The sequence below is a fragment of the Electrona antarctica genome (assembly GCF_951216825.1).
Source record: "Electrona antarctica genome assembly, chromosome: 7".
Lineage (NCBI taxonomy): Eukaryota > Metazoa > Chordata > Actinopteri > Myctophiformes > Myctophidae > Electrona > Electrona antarctica.
Window position 1 is genome coordinate 37,142,083 of NC_136812.1, and position 25,972 is coordinate 37,168,054.

General features: G+C 46.4%; 4 protein-coding genes across 6 annotated transcripts in view; 2 read left to right on the forward strand and 2 right to left on the reverse strand.

Moving 5' to 3' along the window:
* Positions 1 to 17,996, forward strand: part of lnx1 (ligand of numb-protein X 1) — a 61,816-nt gene extending 43,820 nt beyond the window's left edge. Inside the window, exons 4-10 of the mRNA XM_079506819.1 lie at positions 735 to 943; positions 2,569 to 2,991; positions 6,271 to 6,405; positions 8,891 to 9,068; positions 12,690 to 12,936; positions 16,397 to 16,555; positions 17,062 to 17,996. Coding sequence (XP_079362945.1) covers positions 735 to 943; positions 2,569 to 2,991; positions 6,271 to 6,405; positions 8,891 to 9,068; positions 12,690 to 12,936; positions 16,397 to 16,555; positions 17,062 to 17,197 — 1,487 coding nt within the window. The 3' untranslated portion in view covers positions 17,198 to 17,996. The remainder of the gene's footprint in view (positions 1 to 734; positions 944 to 2,568; positions 2,992 to 6,270; positions 6,406 to 8,890; positions 9,069 to 12,689; positions 12,937 to 16,396; positions 16,556 to 17,061) is intronic.
* Positions 17,997 to 18,525: 529 nt separating this feature from the next.
* The window catches only part of fip1l1a (FIP1 like 1a), a 42,390-nt gene continuing 34,943 nt past the window's right edge, over positions 18,526 to 25,972 (reverse strand). For 2 of the 3 annotated variants that reach the window (XM_079506821.1, XM_079506820.1), the window contains exons 14-15: positions 20,106 to 20,243; positions 18,526 to 18,935 (exon numbers count right to left, since the gene is read on the reverse strand). In XM_079506821.1, coding sequence (XP_079362947.1) covers positions 18,803 to 18,935; positions 20,106 to 20,243 — 271 coding nt within the window. In that variant the 3' untranslated portion in view covers positions 18,526 to 18,802. The remainder of the gene's footprint in view (positions 18,936 to 20,105; positions 20,244 to 25,972) is intronic. The other variant, XM_079506822.1, reaches the window with a different exon arrangement.
* On the reverse strand, positions 22,654 to 23,008 carry LOC306927278 (DNA-directed RNA polymerases I, II, and III subunit RPABC5-like; the record flags this gene model as incomplete). The annotated part of the gene is made up of 1 exon (XM_079506987.1): positions 22,654 to 23,008. The coding sequence occupies exon 1, from the start codon at positions 22,915 to 22,917 to the stop codon at positions 22,654 to 22,656; it is 264 nt and encodes an 87-aa protein (XP_079363113.1). The 5' UTR covers positions 22,918 to 23,008.
* LOC306927149 (branched-chain-amino-acid aminotransferase, mitochondrial-like) lies at positions 23,250 to 24,419 on the forward strand (the record flags this gene model as incomplete). Its single annotated transcript, XM_079506825.1, has 1 exon — positions 23,250 to 24,419. The coding sequence occupies one exon, from the start codon at positions 23,250 to 23,252 to the stop codon at positions 24,417 to 24,419; it is 1,170 nt and encodes a 389-aa protein (XP_079362951.1).

Consider the following 25,972-nt stretch of genomic DNA (forward strand, 5'->3'; position numbering starts at 1 on the left):
TTGGGGGCCTGCTAGGGGCGCCAGGTGGACCAAATGGAAAGGAGAGAGGATAATGAAAAAAATATATATATTTTTAGGGGCCACTATGCCAAGCTTTGTGTGTGCGTGTGTACCCCATAGCGATGATTTGATTGGCTGAGCACGGAATTGAGGATAAATAATAGTGAGGTCATAAAAGTGAGGACGCTAATTGTGATTGGCCCGGAATGTGATGGAAATGAGTGGAAATGAGTGGACAAACATCTTATCAGAAATACATGAATAGATAGCCCTGAATGACCATAACAGGTCTGTAACACTGAGAGTGCTCAAATGGAACCAAATGGACTCTTACAGGTCCATTTGGTTCCATTTGAACACTCTAAGAGTTAAGGGGGTCTTTGTAAATAAAACATTTGAGAACCACTAGTACAAGTTGGACTCCTAACATGCCATAGTGTCACAATACATAATTGGCGTACATATTCTGAATAAGACTTGACATGATTCAGCAAGTGGGTGTTATGATCAAAATGAGAACATCATAATGGTGTGAAAAACAGAAAATCTAAATGTTGCCACGGACACATTTGTCCGTGTAGGGACATGTTGGTGACCCCTGGACATGACCAAAGGGACGCCAGTGTGTCAGTGGCTATTTGGGGGTCCTCGCCATGGAAATGTTTTGGAAACCGTTGCAACATGATTGCATTGTTGGTAACGGTAACACTCTCCATGTGGTTGTTGTCCCTCAGTGCTGGCCCTGCCTCAGCTGCACCACCTCATCCCTGACGGGGAGGTCACCAGTATCAAGATCAATCGGACCGATCCCGCCGAGCCGCTGGCCATCAGCATCGTCGGGGGCAACGAGACCCCCCTGGTTCGCATCCTCATCCAGGACATCTACAGGGAGGGCGTCATCGCCCGCGATGGACGCCTGCTGCCCGGAGACATGATCCTTAAGGTGGGACCATGTGTGTTTGGCTGAGAATTAATATAGGCAATGGTGGAAAAAGCACTCCCATTTCTTTTTAACGTATAAGTAAAAGACCAGAATTCTAAATGTTCTTGAGTAAAAGTACAAAGGTATTTTCGTCAAAATATACTTAAGTAGGCTAATAAAAGTACTAACACTAAAAGTGCTTATTATACACAATATCCAAATGTATAAACTTTTTAAGCTATTTTCAAATAGCCATGACTAAAGTGGTCAATGTATGCCTTACAAAGTAACTAGCAACTAAACTTTTTGAGTTAGACTTAGAGGAGTAACGCTACAATATTTGCCTCTGAGATGTAGTGAAGTAGAAGTAAAAGTATTGCAATTTGGAAATACTGCTTTGCTCAGAATGTTGAACAAAGTAGTACAGTCTATGGTACACCTCCACCCTACACTTATACATTAGTACAGTCTATGGTACACCTCCACCCTACACTTATACATTAGTACAGTCTATGGTACACCTCCACCCTACACTTATACATTAGTACAGTCTATGGTACACCTCCACCCTACACTTATACATTAGTACAGTCTATGGTACACCTCCACCCTACACTTATACATTAGTACAGTCTATGGTACACCTCCACCCTACACTTATACATTAGTACAGTCTATGGTACACCTCCACCCTACACTTATACATTAGTACAGTCTATGGTACACCTCCACTCTACACTTATACATTAGTACAGTCTATGGTACACCTCCACCCTACACTTATACATTAGTACAGTCTATGGTACACCTCCACCCTACACTTATACATTAGTACAGTCTATGGTACACCTCCACCCTACACTTATACATTAGTACAGTCTATGGTACACCTCCACCCTACACTTATACATTACCAGAACAATGTTGGTATTGTACAAGAGATTCGCTGAACAAATTATTTGCATACAGTAGATTGTCATCTATGACACACACTCTTGAGGAGTTTCACTTTGGTGACTGTTCATGCAGTGTTTGTGTTTTGGCTGGCAGTGGTTCATGCCATGGTTTCACGACGTCATGCATAGCAGCATAAGCTGTAATTGGTCTACTTTTGAGGTGGCAAACCCTGTTATAATCTTTCCCTTCCGCCATAAAACATGTGTGTAGGTCACTGGTTGTGACCTACACACATGGAATCCAATAACGATGGTCTGCACTAAAATATCATGTATTAATTGAGCCGAGAAGCTCAATACACTGAGTTATTATGTATTCTATATGCATACTGTATTGCAAATTGGTAGTCAAGGTCAGGAAGATAAATCATTTATGAACACATTGATTATAATACAGTACATTAATAATAATAATATCTCACATAGGGCTTTTCTAAGTTGCTTAATTACTCATACAGAACAATATGCTGTGGTAAATGATTTTTACTTTATTAGCAGTTTTTAATTAAAAAATAAATAAAAAACACAGGAAAGTACAGTTCGATACATGGTCTACTAAGAGGATTTAAACCCAAGAAAGCCTATGGCTCGTTTCCATTGGGATCCTTTTGTGCTCAATTAATCGAAACATTTAATGACAGACAAATAAAATGACCAGGTTGTATGTGTGTGTGTGTGTGTGTCACACAGGTGAACGGTATCGACATCAGCAACGTGGCCCACTGCTTCGCCCTGGCCACCCTCAAGCAGCCGTGCCAGCTGCTGCGTCTCACCGTGCTGCGCGAGCAGCGCCACCGCTACCGCTCGCACAGCCACGGGCACGCCCACGACGCCGCCGGCGGCTACCCGGCGGCGCACGGCGGCGGCATGACGGCCCACCCGCCGCAGAGGGACGACAGCGTGCACGCCGTGCTCAACAAGAGCGTCCCGGACGAGCAGCTGGGCATCAAGCTGGTGCGGCGGCCCGATGAGCACGGCGTCTACATCTTCCACCTGCTGGAGGGCGGCCTGGCGGCACGCGACGGACAGCTGTGCGTCGGGGACCGCGTGCTGGCCATCAACGGCCACGACCTGCGCTACGGGGCCCCGGAGCACGCCGCGCTGCTGATCCAGGTGAGCCACTAAAACTATAAGACGAAATATGTTCGTCCACTATACCCTTTTTCACTGATGAAAACTAAATTAAAAACTAAATCAAAACTAAGTTTTGGTGACTAAAACTATGACTAAATATATTGACAATTTCGTCAACAAATAAAACTAAAATGTTAGGGAGGGACTAGTGGAGAAGAGATCCAATTTTATGCTACGTTGCATTCTGAGCCTATTTTCAGCATGCAACCAAGTATAAAATCAGCCATTACGACACCATTAAGGCCCGCCAAAATACATTTTAGTCAACTAAATCAACCGTAGATGTAGTCAACTAAAATCGCTTGATATTTAGTCAACTAGACTACACTAAAATATTTCAGATGACTAAAACGTAACTAAAACTAAGTGGAATTGTATTCCAAAGACTATCGAAATGAGCTGTCAAAAACAACACCACCACCGCGCCTGGAGGGCCACGGGGCTCTGCGGAGCATGCGTGGGGCCCGGCGGGGACAGTATAGGGTCGAATGGTTAAAGGTGACGTAGAACATGTTTGTTTGGGATCAGCGCCGAACAGCTGTGTTTTGTGTGAGGGAGAGGATGGAGTCACCAGGCCAGCTAACCTCACACTGCAGCACTCCCCAAACGGCCTCTATACTGTGACTCCTCGGGTCAAATGTGACCAAACATCAACATCAGACAGAATCGTACCTCCTATGCCGATAGTCAACGTGTTCTGTCTGGTTTACCCCCTCAGTCAAACCCAAGAAGTCAGCCATTTTGGGAGAGATTATGTAGCACATGTTGTTGGGTATACGCCATTATTATAGACAAAGTTGGGGCGCCAATGGCAGAGCGGTTAAGGGGCATACCACATATAGACTGACGGCGATTCAGAAGTTTGATTCCCGAGGCCGGCAGACCCTTGCATGTCTCCCCGCCTCTGTCCCTGTATTCTGCACTGACTGTACTGTCAAAATAAAGGCAGATACATACATACATGTACATACACTATTATGTTATGTTGTTGTGGAGTGCAACCTCATGGAAGGCATATGCACAGATGTTTATATTTATAGAATAGTAACGATTGAGCGGTATACACTGTAGCGTGGGGGGATGTGATGTCATTCATACAGTGTGTTCAGCCCTGAGTCCCCTGGGTTATTGCAGTTAATGGTGCTTAATGGTGCTCTGCTGGCCAGTGTGTCTGCACTCGCTGCGGTTAATTGGGTTGAATTGCGGTGCGACTGCACTCCAGTGCGGCAGGCAGGCACGGGGCCATGCTGTTGGCTGTTGCTTCCTGATTGGTGGCTGGTGGCGTGTTCTGTGGCTAATGGTGGTTAACCACATGAACCCTAGCGTCGCTATTCTGGGCATGTCATAATAGGTAACACGATTACAATATGTAGTAAGAGCTGTGCTTACGAGGACAGGCTCAAATAGGAGAACATTACAATATGTAACATTACAATATGTAGTAAGAGCTGTGCTTACGAGGACAGGCTCAAATAGGAGGACATTACAATATGTAACATTACAATATGTAGTAAGAGCGCTGTGCTTACGAGGACAGGCTCAAATAGGAGAACATTAGCTGAGAATAGCTGATCTACAAGCTTGTAGACCTCTCATTTCGGCAAAGAGATTTGGTGTGGAGGGGAAAAGGAGGGGGGCAACTACTGTATAAAGCCCCTGGCGGACCCTGGTCACTGAAGTATACAGTATAGGGTGTAAGTGTTTTAATGGAGGTGTGTGTCTGCGGGTTTGACTGGAGCGTGGCGCTCTGGGTTCCTGGTGGTTCCTGTCTGAGTCCATTGGCTGGCACTGGTCGCCATTCTGAGGCTCCAAGATGGCCTTTGACAGCGGGCACTTTCTGTCAGAGATTAAGAACTGGCGGGAAAACGATTAAATTAGCCCAATTAAGGCGATAACGAGCTGGACTGGGTAATTTAGGAGGCAGCTCCACACCGGAGAGAGCAGGGGCAATCTCAAAGCCTCACGAGGGGATTGAGAGGAAGCGTGCGTGCGTGTGTGCGTGTGTGCGTGCGTGCGTGTGTGCGTGTGTGCGTGCGTGCGTGCGTGCGTGCGTGCGTGCGTGCGTGCGTGCGTGCGTGCGTGCGTGCGTGCGTGCGTGCGTGCGTGCGTGCGTGTCCCCGCAAAATGGACTAAATGTTCAGTCGAATGGAAATGGAGACGTTTAGGTCACAGAGGGAGGAGAAATCGTTGTACACTATGGCTATTCTGGGCTATTTAATGGGCAGTAGTAGTAATGAGGGAGATAAACAGAGGAACATTCCTCTGTTTAAGGAACACACCGCCTGTGGTGAACACTACAGTACACTAGTACACACAGTCACACACCGACTACACACACACACACACACGCTGGAGCGTCCCAGTATGACTTTAACACAAGTGAGAGTTTCACACTCCAGGGCAGATGGCTCTTGACAATGACATCATTGCCATGCCTCTCCTTCTAGCACACATGAGTCATTCTGTGCACAGGAGGCGGCGGGGAGGAGGCCATGATGACTCGTATCTGGTGTCACATTTGGGTGGCACAGTAGGTCAGCGGTTAGCCCTGCTGTCGCTCACATGCTCCATGTTTCCCCCTATACTATACGTACCACAAAACATGCTCGTTAGGGACCTGCTCGTTAGGGACATGCTCTTTGCATGGCCTAAAGCCAACGCACTGTGAGCTTGTAGATCGACTATTTCCCGGTGCACACACCCGCGCACAATTTACTCTTTGTTTGCCACCTGGTGGCGGGAGAAGGTAGTTTGATTGATTGATTGAAGAATTTATTAACAGTTTGCAGAATTACAGTACATTTCAAGCACAAACTCAATACAAAGGCTGTTAACTGTGAGTGGACGACCCAATTAAGCATTACACTTGTTTCCAATAGGGTCCACCATGTTCAAATCATCAAAACATTTAGAGACGTACAAATAGACACTTCTATAGACAGAACAGGAATTCATCATAAAGGAGGTAAAAGGGAAAAGAAATATATACAGTGAGGGGAAAAGTTAAACCGAATATGCTCGTACTTAGCAGTACAAGAATTAAGTACACAATCACATAAAATCTTAGAGCTGAGAATGGCTACCCCAGGCCGTCCTGGTAAACAAAGATTTTGTTCTAGTAAAATTAAATAAAAAGGGACCCGCAAAAAAAATGTGAGCTGATCCCGAGGTGATGTTTGAATTTAATACATTGTTTTTATTGCAGATTTCAAAGGCCTAATGTAAAAGCTGTGTACGTTGTCTCTGTGTGTTGTCTAGGCGAGCGAGGAGCGCGTCCACTTCATCGTGGCTCGTCAGATCTGTCTGCCCACGCCAGACCTCCTGCCAGAGGGTCCGTGGAGCATGGACGGCCCCCCACCCTACTCCCCGGTGGACATGGAGCTAACGCTGCTGGTGGGTCTCACATACCGTACAGACAAACGGATGGGGCATGAATCTCCAACTTCCATCGTTACCGACTCGGTGCTCTACAGCCGGGCACCGGTCTAGTTACCTTAATTGGGAGGGCATCAAAGTCTTAGGATGGCGTTGAAAACAGCTGAACATTTATGAAAAACAGCAACAATTTGTCAATGTCTATATCTCAAATTTGACTATGCTTGTGGGGACGTTTGCCCCTCATAAGAACAGTAGACCTACAGCCCTACACACACATGCACACACGTGTGCGCGCAGGCGACAAATACTATACACAATGGGACTTGTTTTCGTGGATCACTGTAGGTCTATAGCCGATCTCTCTTGAGTCTTATGCCTGAAGAAAACAGTCAACAGCATCCTCACTTCCCACATTCACACACCAATGGTGGCAACCACTGGAGGCAATGTAGGGTTCAGTGTCTTGCCCAAGGACACTTTGACATGTGGACCGGAGGAGACGGGGTTCGAACCGCCGACCCATGGATCATTGGACCTCCTGAGCCACAGCCACCCGAAGTTCTTTTTTGTAATTTACTCTGATTGTAAAATGTAATCTAATGGATGTAATGGATTTGGATTGTGCTATTTTGTATTTCGGCTTCATTGGACACCAGGTCTGCAGTAGGCTATGCACTGGACAAATGTGCATGACATTATTTAAATAGTATCCAACAATAAACTTTAACGACCATCCGACGGGAGTTTTCATGTTGCACGGTAAGACTACGGTCATTAGTATTATTGCCATCACCTGGGTGGGTCAGTCGTGTAACTTTCCCGACGTTAAGCTGTGTATGTGTTCAACAACACAGCCATGCAAAATAACTTTGACAAAAGCTTGCCCTGCATAGCAACGGTTGCTAAACTATTTGGATTGGCATTGGACAATCGCTTTTTGGGGTGGGGTTTAGCGAAGGGCTAATTGTACTCCAGAGTATAAATAAATGTACTCCCCTTATTCTCCAGCCTCCAGACAATTTGCCTTGTTCCAGTAAATGACTGCACTTCACAGAGAGCTTCACACTCTCCTCAAGTGTGTACTCCCCACCACACTCTTTTGATTTGGAGTGGTACTAATGTCATTACCTATTTTGTTGTCATTTGCACACGTCTGAATCCAAAGCCGGCTTCAAAGAAGCCAAAGACAATACATGCGCGACACCCACAGCCAATTACAAACTCCATCTACACAATGGAAATCCACCGTCTGTGAAGGCCATGTACAGTATTATACAATCCTGGGCTCGGTGCAGTCTGCACATTTGTGCTTTCTATTTACTCATTACGTTGTGGCTCACTTCGGCTTTTGTTGCATTCTCCTGGACGGCCGCCAAGTCAGGGAAAGAGGTGCTGTCTGAAGTTGTACATTCTGCTAGGCTTTGGCTGATTATTGACAGAAAACTGTACTGTGTGTGTGTGTATGTGTCTCTTTCTCTCCGTTTCTCTCGCAGTCCCTCACACTCTGTCTCTCTGTCTCTCTGTCACACACGCACGCACGCACGCACGCACGCACGCACGCACGCACGCACGCGTGCGCGCGCGCGCGCGCACGCGCACACACACACACACACACACACACACACACACACACACACACACACACACACACACACACACACACACACACACACACACACACACACACACACACACACACACACACACACACACAGAGCCTGGTGCTGCAGTACTTTGCGCATACAGGCAGGCAGTCAGCTGTGTGGAGCGGGGCTCAGAGACAGCTATAGTTAGTACAATCATGTCCTGCAGGTCACCTCCCTGGCGGCCATAGCGTGGAGTAGAAAACATGTGAATGCAGCACATTAGAATAGCAGCACAGACCGCGTCCCATCAACCCCAATGTGTCAGTGTGGTACTCACACCCCTCTCGCTCTCTCTCTCTCTTTCTCTCTTTCTCTCGCTCCCTCCCTCTCTCTCTCTCTCTCACTCTCTCTCTCTCCCTCCCTCCCTCTCGCTCATAATCTCTCCCTCTCCCTCCCCCTCTCTCCCTCTATCTCTCTCTCTCTCTATCTCTCTCTCTCTCTCTCTCTCTCTCTCCCTCTTCCCCCCCCCCCCCCCCCCCTCTCTCTCTCTCTCTCTCTCTCTCTCTCCCCCTCTACATGACTCATCAACACACCCTCCACAGACATAATCTCACTCCATCCATCATTCATTACATTTTCAGCCCAGATAAAGTGTGATTCATACTTTGTCATGTACGGTCTCGTGTGGCAAAAATAGCCAATATTTAAGCTCAGTCACAACTGCAAGCTCTAGGAGCTCACAGCACGTTGCCATGTGATGCAATTATGTGTTGTGAGCTTGTATATTTTCTAAATATGAAGCAGAGAAAACGCACCACACGCACACACGCACGCATGCACACACATGCACACACGCACACACACACTTCCACAGAATGCTAATTTCTCCTTCTATATCCCTGTGTGTCACGCAGGACTCCTGCCAGAAGCCAGCGTGTTATGAGAAGACGGTGAACCTCACCAAGGAGCCGTATGACTCTCTGGGCATGACGGTGGCCGGGGGCATGTCCAGCCGGGGCTGGGACCTGCCCGTCTACGTCACCAACGTTGACTCTGACGGTGTCGTGGGACAGGAGGGCTCCATCCGCAAAGGTACCATCACTAACTGAAACATATAGCCTGAAAATCTCTTATCTTTGTCTCTCTAGTATCGACTCATTTAGGGTCCACACAAAGCTTTTTTTTCTCTTTTTTTTGAGGGGGGGCACTGAGTTCATAAAACTCACTTCGTGCCGCGCTGCAAACTTGTGCTTGTTATTGTTGTTATTCTTTGATAAAATCACAAATGTTCTCTTCTGGGCGTCCCTGGCACAAAACGTGTTCATATTGAGGTCTGTGGCCTCCAAATACATATCGTTTTGGGGGTCCTTGTTGGCACGAAAAAGTTTTGATAACTACTGATTTAGAATGCATTTGTAGAATCGGCCTCAGGTCTAAATGGGTTAACACAGTGCTGTCGGCAACGACGGTTTCATTGGGCGAACATGTCTGGATGAGGAATGTGCAAGTGATGATCTTTGTGTAAAACAGACGGTGTGATTCAGATGAGCATTTAAGACTCCCGGCGTCATTATGGAGGTTGTTGATCATGCAGCGACGTGGGGCGGCCACGGGGTCGGTCGGGGTGCAACGATTCAACGGCGGGCAAATCGACTCCCACAAGCAGACATTAACACTGCAGCGCTCTGAGACTGATTGAGCGAGCTGCGGAGGAGGAGGAGAGGGAGAAGTCGGGCGGCACTCCGTTGTTTTGCTATAGTATAAGAACTCAGTCATCTCTGAAATGGGACAAAGTACAGCGCACCATGCTCTTAAATCGACTGGATACAGTAGGAGCAGGGCTAATATTGTTACTGCTATGCATGGAGGAGCATGGAGGTGTGTGTGTGTGTGTGTGTGTGTATGTGTGTGTGCGTGTGTGTGTGCGACGTGCGTGCGTGCGTGCGTGCGTGCGCCTTCACACAAAATTTGTGAGGGCTGAGAAATGTATTTGAGATATAAATAGATATATATATATATAGTTTTGGTTTTTACTGAGGCATATTGAACCAGTTTATTTTTACATGTATATTTTAATTAAAAAAAAAGAATACGTTTAAAAAAAACTTATATTCATATGGTTCATTAATTTACCATTCGTTTTTATCGTAATGTTTTATTTAGGGTTTTTGTCTCAAGGGGAAAGTTGTATGCTCCAGTGCCTGTCTGTGCTGCTGCACTGGAGCATACAACTTTCCCCTTGAAAAATAAAAGTTTTTTTTAAACGTAATTAAAAAAATTACAAGTGACGAGAAAATACTATAATTGTCCATAGAAAATTACTGACTTACATGCACTCCTGATGGACAGGAAGAAAACACTTGGGTGATATCCATTCCCAACAGGAAGTCCCCCTTAGTCCCGCCTCCTACATTGTGCAAGTGAAGAATAGGGCAGGAGCCTATCTCCTGTTTCTGTAGCGTGAGGCAGCTTGATGTACAAGTACACCCCCTGGACATGACGCTATGTCGCAGGGACTTACCCCCAATCCAACCCTTGATGCTGAGTGCCAAGCAGGGAGGCACTGGGTCCCATTTTTTAGAGTCTTTGGTATGACCCGGCCGGGGATTGAATCCCGACCTCCCAGTCTCAGGGCGGACACTCTAACCACAAGGCCACTGAGCTGTTGTGTGCTATAGAGACTTGGATAATACTGGTGGAAATACTTAAACTAATACTTAAACTAATAATAACCAATAGCCTAAAACATGTTGTGATCTTGTAGGCTTTAAACATGCCAAATATGTTTTATTACAATAATGGCATTCATATTCATTTTTTACAAGTATAGTAATAGTAATACAAACGTGTATTGTGTGTGTGTGTGTGTGTGTGTGTGTGTGTGTGTGTGTGTGTGTGTGTGTGCGCGCGCGTGCGTGTGTGTGTGTGTGTGCAATGTTTTGAATGTTTTGCAGTCTAAATACTACCCCACCTGCTGGCTGGGGGCTTCTACCCCAGACCAGTGCAATGCCCTCCGACTGACTCTGGTTAGGAGAGCAATGACAACGTTATGGCGTCACACCGACAGCATGTGCTCATGGCAGTGTGTTTGTGCTGTGCAGTGTGCATGGTTGGAGGGGCGTGCCACGGTGCCAGTGTATTCTCATAGGATATAGCAGCAGCTGTCTCTGTGTACTTTTTTGGAGAAAGTCTTACTATTCTGAACCTGCTGCTGCTTGCTCCATCGCCAGACATCCCTGAATTGAGCTAAGCTACAGTAGGATAAACTCTTCATTCAACAAACCCTCAATCTGTGAACAGAGACATTGTCACGCCCCGCTCCTCTGCCTTTGAATTTGAACTGTGACTACAGCTCCAAACCACTGGACTAATATTTTGCACGACCATTTATAGGGTGACCATCAATGGTATCTTCTTCTTCTTCCGTGTATCATCAGATGTCCAACTCAGTGTCATGCAGCCATGCCCTCGTCTCCGGTCCTAAGTAAAAAAGGCCAGCTTCTGAGGGTGGGCTGTATAGGGGGCAGCCTGTGATGATGTGTCTCTGAGAGTGGGCTGTATAGGGGGCAGCCTGTGATGATGTGCTCAGCAGTCTGTTCAGGCTCGCCACACTCGCATGCCGTGCTGTCCGACAGGCCCCACTTCTTCATAGATGACTTGAAGCGTCCCACGCCACAGCGCAGACGGTTCAGCGAGGTCCATAGATGGCATGACACAACCTTGTTGCATGGCTGTCTTCTGCCCTCCTCCCCACCCCATGCAACAAGGTTGTGTCATCAAACCACGTGACTCCCATTGGAAATGCATTGCGAGCTGTGCGACACACAGAAGAGACAGGACACACCGAGGAGACAGCTGTGTCTCAGGTGTGAACGGCCCCAAAGTCTTCTGCCTTTGTTTGGGCGACTGTGGCTCAAGAGGTAGAGCAGGTCGTCCAATGATCCATGGGTCGGCGCACTCGGCGGTTCGAATCCCGGCTCCTCCTGTCTACATGTCGAAGTGTCCTTGGGCAAGACACTGAACCCCAAATTGCTCCCGATGTGCTGGTTGGTACCTTGCATGGCTTCCGCCGCAATCGGTGTATGAATGTGTGTGTGAATGGGTGAATGTAATGCACAATCTATGTAAAGCGCCTTGGATAAAGGTGCTATATAAATGCACCATTTACCATTTTGTTTTGCCCATTTTGGAAGAACCTTGGTTTAGTTAAATAAACACCATGAAGATACTCTGCTCTGCATCCGGTTGCCTGATTTTGGGTCCTTTCCCGTAACTTATTCCTGACAGACATGAAAAGAGCCATCCAGGAATATGTTACTCTTGGAAAATTAGGAAAATATCCAAAACAATTGAACTAGTTTATTTTTTCACATTGAGATGATCAGATGAGAGAAATGTCAAAGAACAATTTTCTATGAATAAATAAATGAGGCCCAAGGTGTGTCTACAGAGGCTACATAAATGTCAACTCTGCTGTGTGTTTTCCCCATGCGTCACCTTGATCAGAGCAGGCCTTCTAATGTGCAGGTGGCCCTTTTGTGCCTACTCTTGTGACTGTCACCGGAGCGGTTGTTGAATATTCAACAGGCAACGATAACAAGACCTTTTATCCTGTGAAGCTCTTGCACAAAGGCGTTGCCAGGGGCAACGCTACACTGAGCCAAGGTGTTACGGGCTGTCCTCTAACCCTCCTCCGCCTCCCTCCCCCCACAGGTGACATCCTCCTGAACGTCAACGGGGTTGACCTGACGGGGGTGACACGGAGCGAGGCGGTGTCCAACCTGAAGAACACCTCGTCCCCCGTGGTGCTCAAGGTCCTGGAGATGCGGCCGCCAGACGAGTGCCAGCCCGAGTGCATCCTGCCCCCCTGCCTCGCCCCCTCGCCCACCGACAGCACCAATAGCACGCCACCCAACGACGACTACTCCCCGCTGTGGGTGTCATGGCTGCAAGTTCCCAGGTGAGGCCCTAACATGGCCATTGTGATGCTCCCTAAATCAATGTTTCCAAAACACTGTCTTTTTGGGTTGCTATCCCCTCCTATATTCAGTAACTCTGAAACCACCTGCACTGCATGAACTGGTGTGCTTGCTTGTAGAACTACGTTATACATCTTAGCTAGGCTATAACAGGAATATACTTTACTTTTTCGATACAATACAGATGAAGATAAGAATTGACAGCGCCAATCGTCCCCTCTTAACAGTTTGAACACAGAGCGAGAGCAGCTGGCGAGCAGAGGGGAAGCCACAGACACGGCTAATGTGAGAGAGCAGAAGTGCACTTGGGGAACTGTGAAGTGAGGGGCGCCCAGTGTGGATGCCACATGATGATGGTGTTTTATGGAGGGTTGCCTATCTATTAGATGTCATTAATACAGTGTCCGGGGCATCCTATCTATTAGGATACCATTAATAGTGTCCGGGGCATCCTATCTATTAGGATACCATTAATAGTGTCCGGGGCATCCTATCTATTAGATGTCATTAATACAGTGTCCGGGGCATCCTATCTATTAGATGACATTAATACAGTGTCCGGGGCATCCTATCTATTAGGATGCCATTAATTCAGAGTCCGGGGCATCCTATCTATTAGATGTCATTAATACAGTGTCGGGGCATCCTATCTATTAGGATACCATTAATACAGTGTCCGGGGCATCCTATCTATTAGATGTCATTAATACAGTGTCCGGGGCATCCTATCTATTAGATGTCATTAATACAGTGTCCGGGGCATCCTATCTATTAGATGTCATTAATACAGTGTCCGGGGCATCCTATCTATTAGGATACCATTAATACAGTGTCCGGGCATCCTATCTATTAGGATGCCATTAATACAGTGTCCGGGGCATCCTATCTATTAGATGTCATTAATACAGTGTCCGGGGCATCCTATCTATTAGGATGCCATTAATACAGTGTCCGGGCATCCTATCTATTAGGATGCCATTAATACAGTGTCCGGGGCATCCTATCTATTAGGATGCCATTAATACAGTGTCCGGGGCATCCTATCTATTAGGATGCCATTAATACAGTGTCCGGGCATCCTATCTATTAGGATGCCATTAATACAGTGTCCGGGGCATCCTATCTATTAGGATGCCATTAATACAGTGTCCGGGGCATCCTATCTATTAGATGTCATTAATACAGTGTCCGGGGCATCCTATCTATTAGATGTCATTAATACAGTGTCCGGGCATCCTATCTATTAGGATACCATTAATACAGTGTCCGGGGCATCCTATCTATTAGATGTCATTAATACAGTGTCCGGGGCATCCTATCTATTAGATGTCATTAATACAGTGTCCGGGGCATCCTATCTATTAGGATGCCATTAATACAGTGTCCGGGGCATCCTATCTATTAGATGTCATTAATACAGTGTCCGGGGAATCCTATCTAGATGTCATTAATACAGTGTCCGGGGCATCCTATCTATTAGATGTCATTAATACAGTGTCCGGGGCATCCTATCTAGATGTCATTAATACAGTGTCCGGGGCATCCTATCTATTAGATACCATTAATACAGTGTCCGGGGCATCCTATCTATTAGATACCATTAATACAGTGTCCGGGGCATCCTATCTATTAGATGTCATTAATACAGTGTCCGGGGCATCCTATCTATTAGATGTCATTAATACAGTGTCGGGGCATCCTATCTATTAGGATGCCATTAACTAATACAGTGTCTGGGGCATCCTATCTATTAGGATGCCATTAACTAATACAGTGTCGGGGGCATCCTATCTATTAGGATGCCATTAACTAATACAGTGTCCTGGGTGCAGTTAGGGCTCAAGTGGCTTTCTTAGGGACACTACACTGGGCAAGCTGGGGGTTAAACTGGTGACCTTCCGATTCCCAGACGGCCTGCCTACCCACTTATTTCTTTACTCTCTCTCTCTCTGCCATGTCGTTCTCGTCGTTTTAAGTCTCGTAATCATTTCCTTCCCCTTTCCTAGTTTATGACCCCTGCCAGCCAGCACCAGCTGAAACCCTGACAGGGCCAGCTGGCCACAGCGGAAGAGACAGAATACTAATTATCTGCTGCAAAGCAAAGTTTCAACTCCCAATATTCAGCACTATTGCATAGAGGTGCAAAGAGTGACTTGCCTTCAGTCGCCTCCCCCTGTTTCGCGTTTCTCTCGGTGAGAGCTTGTCAACCTGAAATACTGACTGTTCCACATAGCCGGTGTCCTCCTCTCGTTTCCCACCCCCTCCCGCTCTTTTAAGCAGCTTAGACTAGGAGTGTGCCAACTTTAAAGGGATTAAAACACTGCACAACTTCCCTCTATTGCACCTACTGTCTCAGTCTCTGTCTCCCCTTCCTCCTCTCTATCTTGTGTATGGTGGTGTTTATTCAACCTGACACCATCCAGGGTTATTATAGTTAACTAAAACTAAAAGGGAGACATTAATATTGTTAACCGAAACTAAAATAAAGAGAGAAAAGAAAACTAGATAAAAAAAATATATATATATCAGCACAAAATCGAATTGCATTTACTTCCTTTAAGGAGGTGCCCAAAATAGGGACACCATAGGTTCATGTATAGGTTGAGGTTCAGAACTTCCTAGTCTGTATTCGGCTCACCCTGTGCAGTTGGAGGTCGCAAAGGAAAGGCTTCCCCCTTTTTGCCCGCTATACACAGCTTCTGCTCATGATTTGCCTTACTGGCAAAATCGATTAGGAGCGAAAAGCAAGCAGTGAGTCAATGACAGGGTTTCAGCGCAGACCGGCAACAAGCCTAACAGGATTGGAAAAAGATTTTCCACTTTCACTTTCATTTTCACTTACCCCTTGGGTTCCGTGTGCCAGACTAATGGACCCCTCCATTCTCATTTCTAAAAGCTGAGCGTGACCTGGGAGAAAACGTCACATCCCTCTCGGTTCTCCTTAAAGAGTGGGGCGTCAGGGGGACTGCAGTCAGCAGTCTAGCTACCAGTCTCTAGTACTACTAAAATGATCATAGTGATTATGTTGCTGAATATTGTGCTTATCGGTGTCATATCCAAACGGTATGTAATGGTCTCTGTGATTTTATCGTTCCTCTGTGAGCCTGATGGATGGGAGGGGTATGGGCTTGTACAACGTTCTGGCTATTAATCCTTGTGTAAGGGTGATGTGACAAGTGTAAGCTGCAACAGCTGACCAAATAAAATGTTCAGATTAAGTTTAATTAACCTGAAGTCACAATTTTGCCTTTTTCCGCTTTCACAGTTGTGCCATCTAGTACAGCCTTATCTACTGTACACTGTATTTGTATGTGCAATTTCAGGCGGACACATTCTTTTGAAGCTAGCTGTGTGGCTGAGAGATGCAATGTTTTGTTCACCTACCCTTCTGGGCCCACACAGGCACCTGTACTAACACTGTATCTCTCCTGGCCCTCCTAGGCACCTGTACTGTTGTAAATACATCGTGCTGCGGCGGAGCACCTCGGGCAGCCTGGGCTTCAGCATCGTGGGCGGCCAGGAGGAGGTCAACTGTAATCAGTCGTTCTTCATCCGCTCCATCGTAGAGGGGACGCCAGCCTACAACGATGGCAGGATACGGTACGCTCCTCCTCATGCACGCCAACAGCAGCAGCCCGTGTACATACCTACCGTACAGTATACACATAGGTGAAGACGATGAACTGAAAACATTGAAGCATCCTCAAAATTCCACCAAACCATTTTATGCTTTGGAAAATGGTCACAGTAACATCAATTATTCCATGAGTCATATATTGGAATGATTGCAAACGGACCAATAGGGGGTGAGCCCAAGTCGTTTGCAATGGTTTTTGAAATATCTAACACCTTGCCAACAATCTGAAACCAAATCTTGATTTCTTTTACTTGTTCCCTCCCAGCTAATTATTGACAAAGAGTGTTATAAATAATGCAGGTGTGGGGACATCTTGCTGGAGGTGAATGTAAATGTTCTTGTGTGATGTTGTGGTGCAGGTGCTGGAGCATTTTACTGGAGGTGAATGTAAATGTTCTTGTGTGATGTTGTGGTGCAGGTGCTGGAGCATTTTACTGTATGTAAATGTTGTCTTGTTGTTGTTGTGCAGGTGTGGGGACATCCTGCTAGAGGTGAATGGGAACAGCACATGGGGGATGACCCACACGGCACTGGTGCGCCTGCTTAAAGAGCTGCGAGGGCGCATCACCCTGACCATCGTGTCGTGGCCGGGCAGCCTGCTGTAGCCACGCTCCACACTTCAACAGCACCGCACAGACCGTGGAATGTGGAAGGGCATGACCGGAGCTTTGGACTGGTCGACCGCACCCAGCCGGCTGCGTGTGGGAGGAGGGGCTTATGGGGAAAAAAGATCTGACTCCTGATTGGACAGCCGACAGACTTTGCCGCGGGAGTTTCAGACAGGACCTCAATCAACCGACACTGGTTGAACTCCCCCCTCCCAAAGAACGCTGGAGGAAACCTGGACACCACCTGGACCTGAGCCCCTTCCCCTTGGGATGTGTTGGCAGCTTTCCTGATTGGACGAGAGGGCTGTTAATCTGACACAGCATCCAATGAGTAAAGAGGGGGCGGGAAGGACTACCCAGGGACTAGACTAATGAGTTAATTCCAGTAGTTATACGTTAGGGTATGCATTATGTTGGACTCACATTTCTTTATTCTAAATGTTGGGTGTCTAAAAAAAAAGAAAAGAAAAAGAAAATACTGATCCAAGCACTTGTTGATATGTTTTGTTTATTTGTTTGACTGTTTAATGGCCTTTGAAATCCAGGCCGTGTTCCGTTTGTACCGACAGTGGTTGTCATCTTTTCATGCATTGGGGATGCGAGGTCACATCGCTGAGTAGTCGTCTGTTGTTGACTTGTTTTTCAGAAGCTGTTGCTAAATTTATCAAACCACTGGCAAAAAAAAAGAAAAAAAGGGGGTTAATGTGTTAAAAAATATAATATTTAAGGTGACATCGTGGAGGCCTTAACTAATTTTCCTACTTTTGAGAAGAAAAAAAGTTTAAAAAAAAAGAAACTACCTGACTTGGTTTCTGTGTGTGTTTCAGTGGATGCGTCTGGGGGCAATGTCCCCCGATTTTACTGCGGTTCTGTCTCTCACGCTTGGGCCTGTGTAGTATATCTGATGGTACATTTGGTTAAATAATCAATAAAGTCATTCGAAAAGGACATCAGTGTCGCAGTACTCTGGCTTTGTGCATGTGTGCGCTTTACTTGTCAGGGACAAAATGTGACCACATGTATAGTAGAAGTTGAGATATGAACATTGTGCAGACCATTTTCCTGGTCCTCACAAGATGAATGCTGGTTGTATGGTTAAAAAAAGGATAAAAATGTAAATTCATAAAATTCTCGTTCATAAATGTTGATTGTCACAAGTATAAGTGTGTGTGTGTGTGTGTGTGTGTGTGTGTGTGTGTGTGTGTGTGTGTGTGTATGTGTGTGCGCGCGTGTGTGTGCGTGCATATGTGCGCGCGCACGTTGGGGCCAGTTAGAGGTTAGAGACTTCCTCCTGGGCATGAAAGTGAATCCCGGTGACAAACAAGCAGCTACTCAGAGTACTCCTTTATCCAATTTCAAGTGAACAAAAAGGAACACCTTTTAAAGGTGACATAATAATATACACATTGTATACACATAAAGAAATCTGTCTAGTAAAATTTCAAACTGAAGGAAGAAATCTGTCTAATAAAATCTCAAACTGAAAGGGATTTCATAAATATTCATGAGGAGCTGTCCCTTCTTGGTGTCTGACGCACGTCCCAAAATGCCACCGGGTGACACAGGTGACCTGTGGTTGCCTAGCGATGGCTAAACGGTGAGTCACTGGTTGGCTTCTGATACGTTCTCCTGGTCTGCGGAGAGCTCCTTGTCCGCCCTGCTCCTCTTGGCTTTCTTGTGTCTCCGGTGGCCGTCCTCCTCCTCCTCACTGTCGCCTCTCCTCCTCCTGCTGCTCCTGGCAAAAAGTACTTGCATTGTTTACTCAAGTAATACCACAATTTAGAAACACTTCTTTTACAAGTAAAAGACATATTCAATTGTGTAGTCAACGTGCAAAAGTATTGGCATATCATTATGTTCACAGGGTTCACAGAGTGTGATTTATGAAGCGCTTGTATCTCCACAATCACAGCTTAACCACATTCCCTATTCTGTGCATGTAATAAGCAAATATTCTGTGTGACGTGTCGGGAACTTTAAGTGGGTAAGAATAATGATGAGCTCAAGCTTTCCTACAATGTCATAACTCTAATAAGACAATGCCATCTCAAGCCTCTGGTAAACATACAGCTGCATCCATTTTTACCCCTGTGTCAATTATCTAATGTGATCCTGGGCTCTACTCACCCTCCTCCAACCTAGTCCAAATATATGGAGGACATGGGGAGAGCAACGGAATTGAACTCATGCTTCCTTCATGCCTGAGTGTCCAAGTTGCTCCTTTACACCTGACAGGGGGGAGTTTCCCTGGTTGGACGTAGCGCGTGGAAGGAACACTTTATTCCAACCAGTTCCCCTCCATCAGGCGCCTCGGCTGGCCAGGGGGAGGCAGTTTAGAGACCAGGATTACTGCATGTTTTTTGTGAGGGTACCTACCCTAGGGGACACGGGGAGAACATGCAAACTCCACACAGAAAGGCCCTTTCACCAACCCCGCCTCGGGTATGGGTGCTGATGACGCGGAGGAGGAAACACAGATGCATTCTAAACAGCAGGCACGCTATTCTGATGTCCAACGATGGCCAAGCTATCTCAATGTAACATTCTAGTATGGAAGTGGTAGCATAGGGCAATACAAAACCAAGCAGCATTATAGTTACTAGTTGCAGCTGTAGCAAGAGTACTCCTGCAAGTAATTATTTAGTGCTTTGATTCAGTAGAGTGATTTGGGTAATTTACCTCTGATTAGCTCCTTATGTAGATACCCCTACGTATAATAATATGTAAATTAGCACAGGAACAGATTTCAGAAACAGCTTGTGCTTGTGCGTGCGCATGTGCGTGTGTGTCACCATGACTCTGCACACCGTTGACAACAACCACAGCAAAGTGGAGTTTGACACAGTGACTCAGCTCTGAAGAAGTTTCTAGATGTACACACTCATACAGTGTGCGTGTTTTGTACCTGTGTGACGTCTTGTGGCGTCCTTCATCCTTGTGCCTCCAGTCTCTGCGCCTGTCCTCTCTGTCTCGGCTGCTGCTATTTCTGCGACGCTCAGAGTTCCTGTGTGCGTGCTCCCTGTGTCGCACGTGTTCCTCCTCGCTGGGAAACAAAGAAACGCCACACAGAATGGTTAGCGAGATGCGATTTTCTCAGGGAGAGATGTCAGTGGGCGTTATGGCTGGGAAAGAGACCCCATGTTTCAAAAGCATAATAATATTATGGCCTTCACGTTGGAGGCAGGGTCTGCTGTTTGCCTGGCTGAGATTTCCCATGTTCCAAGCCTTTGAGGAACACAGAGCGGCCATGGGCTGGCCTACTGTGCCCTTTAGATTAAAGGCATGGCCGGCACGCGCCCCGTGTCCTCTGGGCTCCACCAAAACAAATACAGCTCCATTACTTAGCGGAGGACCGGCAGTCACATACGTTCTCTTCCCGTGCACGCACAAAGACGCGTGCACGTACACGGTCGAATGCACACACACACACACACACACACACACACACACACACAACACACACACACACCACACACACACACACACACACTCTCTGAAGTCTCCTCGGAGTGCCGAGGGCTTTTTAGATGAGTGGATGTCTCTTCCGTGCTCAGCGGCTGTAAACTACACCGGCAGATCTAGTAAAAGCTTTTATCACATTCCAAAAATAGGCAGTCTACAAGCTCACAACACGTCACGATAGGGCACGTTGTGAGCTTATCGATAGGCTATTCTTCAGCACAACACTGATGTAGAGTTTAGACTCTCCATTTTCATTGTTTTTGTTGTTAAGACAAGACATGACTATTTAACATCGTTTCAGTAAGATAGAAAAATCACACCCGTGTGAAGTGAGACGCAATGTTTGTGTTTACACTATGACGTAAAATTGTCCATTCGTTGTCAATGGGAATTTAATGTTTGTGTAAGACAAAGTTTGTGCACACACACTAAAAGCTAGACATAGGCTAAAGGCGGACGCATGTTCGTTCTCCTGCTGGGACGATGATGTGACAGTCGGCAGGAGCACGAAGCCGCTTGAAGTGCTTTTCAAATTGGAACTGTTGAATGTGATTTATTCACGACTCGCCCACACAAACACACTGACTCACGGGATAATGAGGGGATGTTGACTTGAGATAAAACATGTGCATTCCAAGTATTCCACACACAAGCTGAGAACATAGTTTTTATTAGACATGTATTAATAAAGCTTGTCTTACAAGTAAGACGTGGGCGGAAATGGGGTTATCGTGCAATCGTTCACTGCACCCACTTCCCACTTTGCATTGAAAACACACCCGAACGCTTCGGAAGGCTACGCCGGTAGCCGTTCACGTGACACAGTGGAAGGCATGTTGGGCTACAGGTGCATGATGGGAAGCGGATTTAGTTTTGGTTTTTTTAAAGAAAAGAAAATAATAAACTGGATACGTGGCCGTAGATTTATTGTTCTTGAGATGTCTCTGCAGCGGTCCATGCATCTAAAACACTCTGGCCAGTCATCTGACAACCAAATTTTTAAAAAAAGGAACACTCAAGTGTAAAACTAAAAGAGGACGAACTGAGGTGAGGATGCCAAACCAGGGTCAATAGCTAAATAAAAGGTACAATTAATAAATAACTCACCTGACACAGTACGTGTCAGGTGAGTTAAGGCACCATATATTCCCCATGAGGCCATAATGTGGATTACTGGTACTGAACTCCATGTCGAGAATCATGTTTATTTGGTGCATTCCAGTTTGTCTTTGATCACTCAGGAGCGTTCTTGTAGCAGTGACAGCTCTGGGATCAGATCTGTGATGGTGTCGGTGAAAACGTCCCGTCATCAGAGTCTGGAGGACTCTGATGTCATGAGAGTGTTCCAGTGGATAGGGAGCTTGGTACCCTGTAAATGGAACCTGGGCGTTCTTCTACAGCTGTGATCTGATGTTTCAATGGTCTTTTATCTTCATTTGAAAGCTTTAGTTAGGAAAAAAAAAAACACCTCGCTTGTTTGCGCCTGATTCCATAACAACACATTGAGGTTAGACAACACACTCCATATTTGGGCATAGCTGCATTTGGAACTCATTTGAACATGACAACGTTGTGACATTAGCGTGACATCGGAGATCGGCCCGCCTTGCGGCCAGTCCTCTCTTAATTTTAATATAAAAATCACACTTGTGTGAAGTGAGGGGCGCTCTTATCATCATACATCATCAAACATCACATTCCATGCTCAGCCAATCAGCTGAGCACATTCTGTGTTCATACGGACAGACATACACACAAAGCTCTGCATAGGATGGGCTAGCTCCCCTCAAAAACCCACACATGTGAAGTGAGGGGTGCCCACTCACTATATGGCTGCCACATGACGTCATTTCTGAAAAAAAACATCTGGCTTTCAGAAATGACCATTGCAAACATCAATCAATGCATACTGTACCAAAGTGGCGGTCCTTGAAATAAGTTTGAGAACCACTGAGATAAACTAAAGCATGTCACACAATGATTCACTGTGGTCAACTTGTATCCATGTTGTCGTCGGCAGTTCTTGGAAATGTTTCCTCATGGTCAGACTTGATCTTCTCCAAGGGAGCATAGTTCAACAGCTTCTCTATCAGATCCACGTGAGAAAGGAGCATCCTCCGACAGCAGTACCTCTTCAGGAGCAGTACATCAAGGGCATCACCCTCAGTATACTCTGCCTGAAGATAGGCAAGGTAGGATTCCCACTTGTTCCCCACGACCTTGCCACAGGTGAAGCATCGAATTGGGATGATCATTGCGGAATCCCAATTCAATGCTATTTTAGATTTACAGTGAAACCTTATTGATGGATGTCCTACAGTAGGGCTTCGTCTCTAACAATTTATCTTTTATCAGCTTTGGTAAGGCGTCAATAATTCTTAAACGTTTGTAATATAACAATTACTTTACCTTGCAAAGCCATTCGCTGCCAATGAACGAGAAGGGAATGTTCGTTATATATATATATTCTTTGGTTGCTATGACATACATAGTAATGTTCATTGCCTACCCATTATCAGAGCTATGATTGAGACGCACACCGCAGATTCTTGGAATTTAGAGAAGACATTTACATTACACAGAAGCAATGGCAGCCATCAGAATGACACTTCGACAGTTTGTCCAGACCCTCCCCTTCACCTTGAGGTCACTGCGGGCAGCCAGCTCCTTCAAGGCTGCGGACCTCACCGTGGAGCGCAGCACAAACTGCGCACAAAAACCTGACCCTTCCGCCCTGCTGTTTGGCAAACACTTCTCTGACCACATGCTGACCATAAACTGGTCAGAAAAGCATGGCTGGGAGGCGCCTCAGATAAAACCCTTTCAGAACCTGTCCCTACACCCTGCCACCTCTGCCCTGCACTACTCAGTGGAGCTGTTTGAAGGCATGAAGGCATACCGCGGCGTCGATGAGCACGTCCGTCTGTTCAGGCCCATGTTGAACATGGAGAGAATGTGTCGCAGTGCAGACCGGAGCTGCCTCCCTTCGTTTGACAAAGGGGAACTACTTGAGTGCATCCGGAAGCTAGTGCAGGTAGACCAGGAGTGGGTTCCCTTCGCCCCGGATGCAAGCCTCTACATCAGGCCCACATTCATAGGAACAGGGCGCTGCTTAGGTGTGTCCAGACCGGGAGAAGCTCTGCTCTTTGTCATCGCTGGACCTGTGGGGCCCTACTTTGCCACGGATTCTGCGGCAGTTTCCCTGCTGGCCGACCCCGCCTTTGTCAGGGCCTGGGAGGGAGGCGTGGGTGCGTATAAGTTGGGAGGAAACTATGGGCCCACCATAGCTTTGCAGAGTGAGGCGGTGAAACAGGGGTGTCAGCAGGTCCTGTGGCTGCACGGAGAACAGGAGGAGATCACCGAAGTGGGCACTATGAACCTCTTCATCTACTGGTCCACTGAGACTGGAGAGAAGGAGCTGCTCACTCCTCCTCTGGAGGGTGGCATCATTCTTCCTGGAATCACCAGGCAGTCTCTGCTGGACCTGGCCAGAATGTGGGGCGAGTTTAAAGTGACAGAGCGCAAAATAGGCATGAAGGAGCTGCTTGGAGCCATGGACTCGGGAAGGGTTCTGGAAGTGTTCGGAGCAGGGACTGCCTGCGTCGTTTGTCCTGTGAGCAGCCTGCTGTACAAAGGAAAGACTTACCACATTCCCACCATGCAGAATGGTCCAGACCTGGCCAGGAGATTCCACAAAGAACTTAGTGATATTCAGTATGGACGCAAACACAGTGACTGGGCTCCATTGGTGGTTTAGATCATGGCCACCATGGCCACCACTCAGGTGGCCACTCAGGTGGCCATGGTTTGGGCTTGGTTGGTTGGGTCTTGTATGCTAGTGTGAGACATGCCACCACGGCCCCTGTATAGAGCAGGGCGTAGATGATGTTCTCCCCGGATCCGCCAGGGACGGACGACATCTGCCGGTGGTGAATCACATCCCTGGGTAAACCGTAGGCTGCTTTCTGTGCCAGAGGCCCAAATCTCCGGAATCCCGCCCTGCAGGAATACATCGCCTCTGCTGCGTGTTAAGGGAGGACACTTGTGTGCTTCTTCAACAAGGACAGAATGAATTGGCCTGCTGTGATCCTGATGGGCTATCTATCCCTCTGTGGCTGCTGGAGTCGGTTCACAGCACGCAGACAGATGCAGACGGAAGGTCCGTCTTCAGTTGCATAGTGCTTATATAGGCTGTATGTGGAATCGCCTTGGTTGATACTGTAGGTTATGAAGCGTCACTGACGTCATCCAGACGTCACTATGACATCTTGTGGTTGTTATCTCCACCAGGCTGAGAGGCAAGGGGGAAATATTAAATAGAAAAATATATTTTTGAAATCCATTGGAATATATAATTTCAATGGAAAGAAATATATTATATAATATTTACGTTGTGACCCATAAAAAATACGTCCGTGACCCAAAAGTGGGTACTTTTATTCTTTGGGAAACAAATCCACTCTATATAGAACAAATGTTCTGCAGACTGGAGAACAGAGCTGAATATATTAAACATGTATTCTTGTGCCAACAGTGGGAATTCAGTCCTAAGGGCCGTGTTATTAGCATTATGACATAAGCACCGGGCTCATACACTACAGTTAGTTAAATGGATAATAGAGTGAGCAGACAGTGTTGAAATAAATAAATTGGTGTCTAGAAACCTTGAACTTATGCCACATGTGCAGCAAACCTAGAAGGAGCCTATGCAACATATTTATTGCCTTTAATACCAAAACCCCCATAGGTGTATATGCGTGTGTCTCTGTGTGTTTGTGCACGAGCGTGAGTACTTTCACTACTATCTTTGTGAAAATCCAATGTCAGGAGGATAGAAAGATTATGACAATAATGGAAAGAGAAGACATCTGGCTGGTCCTTATTTCTCAATAAGCTGTTTTAGGGTTTAGGTTAACGCTGCAATGTTGAATTTATTTGAAAGAATCTGCATGGCAGAGTATATGTTAATCCATTTAGACTGTACGACGTGTGGGAACATCATAACCAATCCAACCAACGGGTTGTGCGCATTTTCATTGATATCAAACGAGAGAAAAATATTCTGATTTTTTTTCTTTTTTTTTAGTTGGCCTCTCCTTCACCATACTCCTTGCTCTTTCGCGCATGCGCGTTGTCATTCACTTCCCTGTTCCCTGTTTACTGTTCACAAAGAAAGGCTCGGCGCGCGTAATCTGGAGCTCTCCGTAGTTTTGACCAGATGGATATACTAAGCTCTTCATTTCTGACTTCAACATGCCTCTCGTTCAAAATATGAAGCGAGCGATCATCAGCGATTTATATCGTAATCTT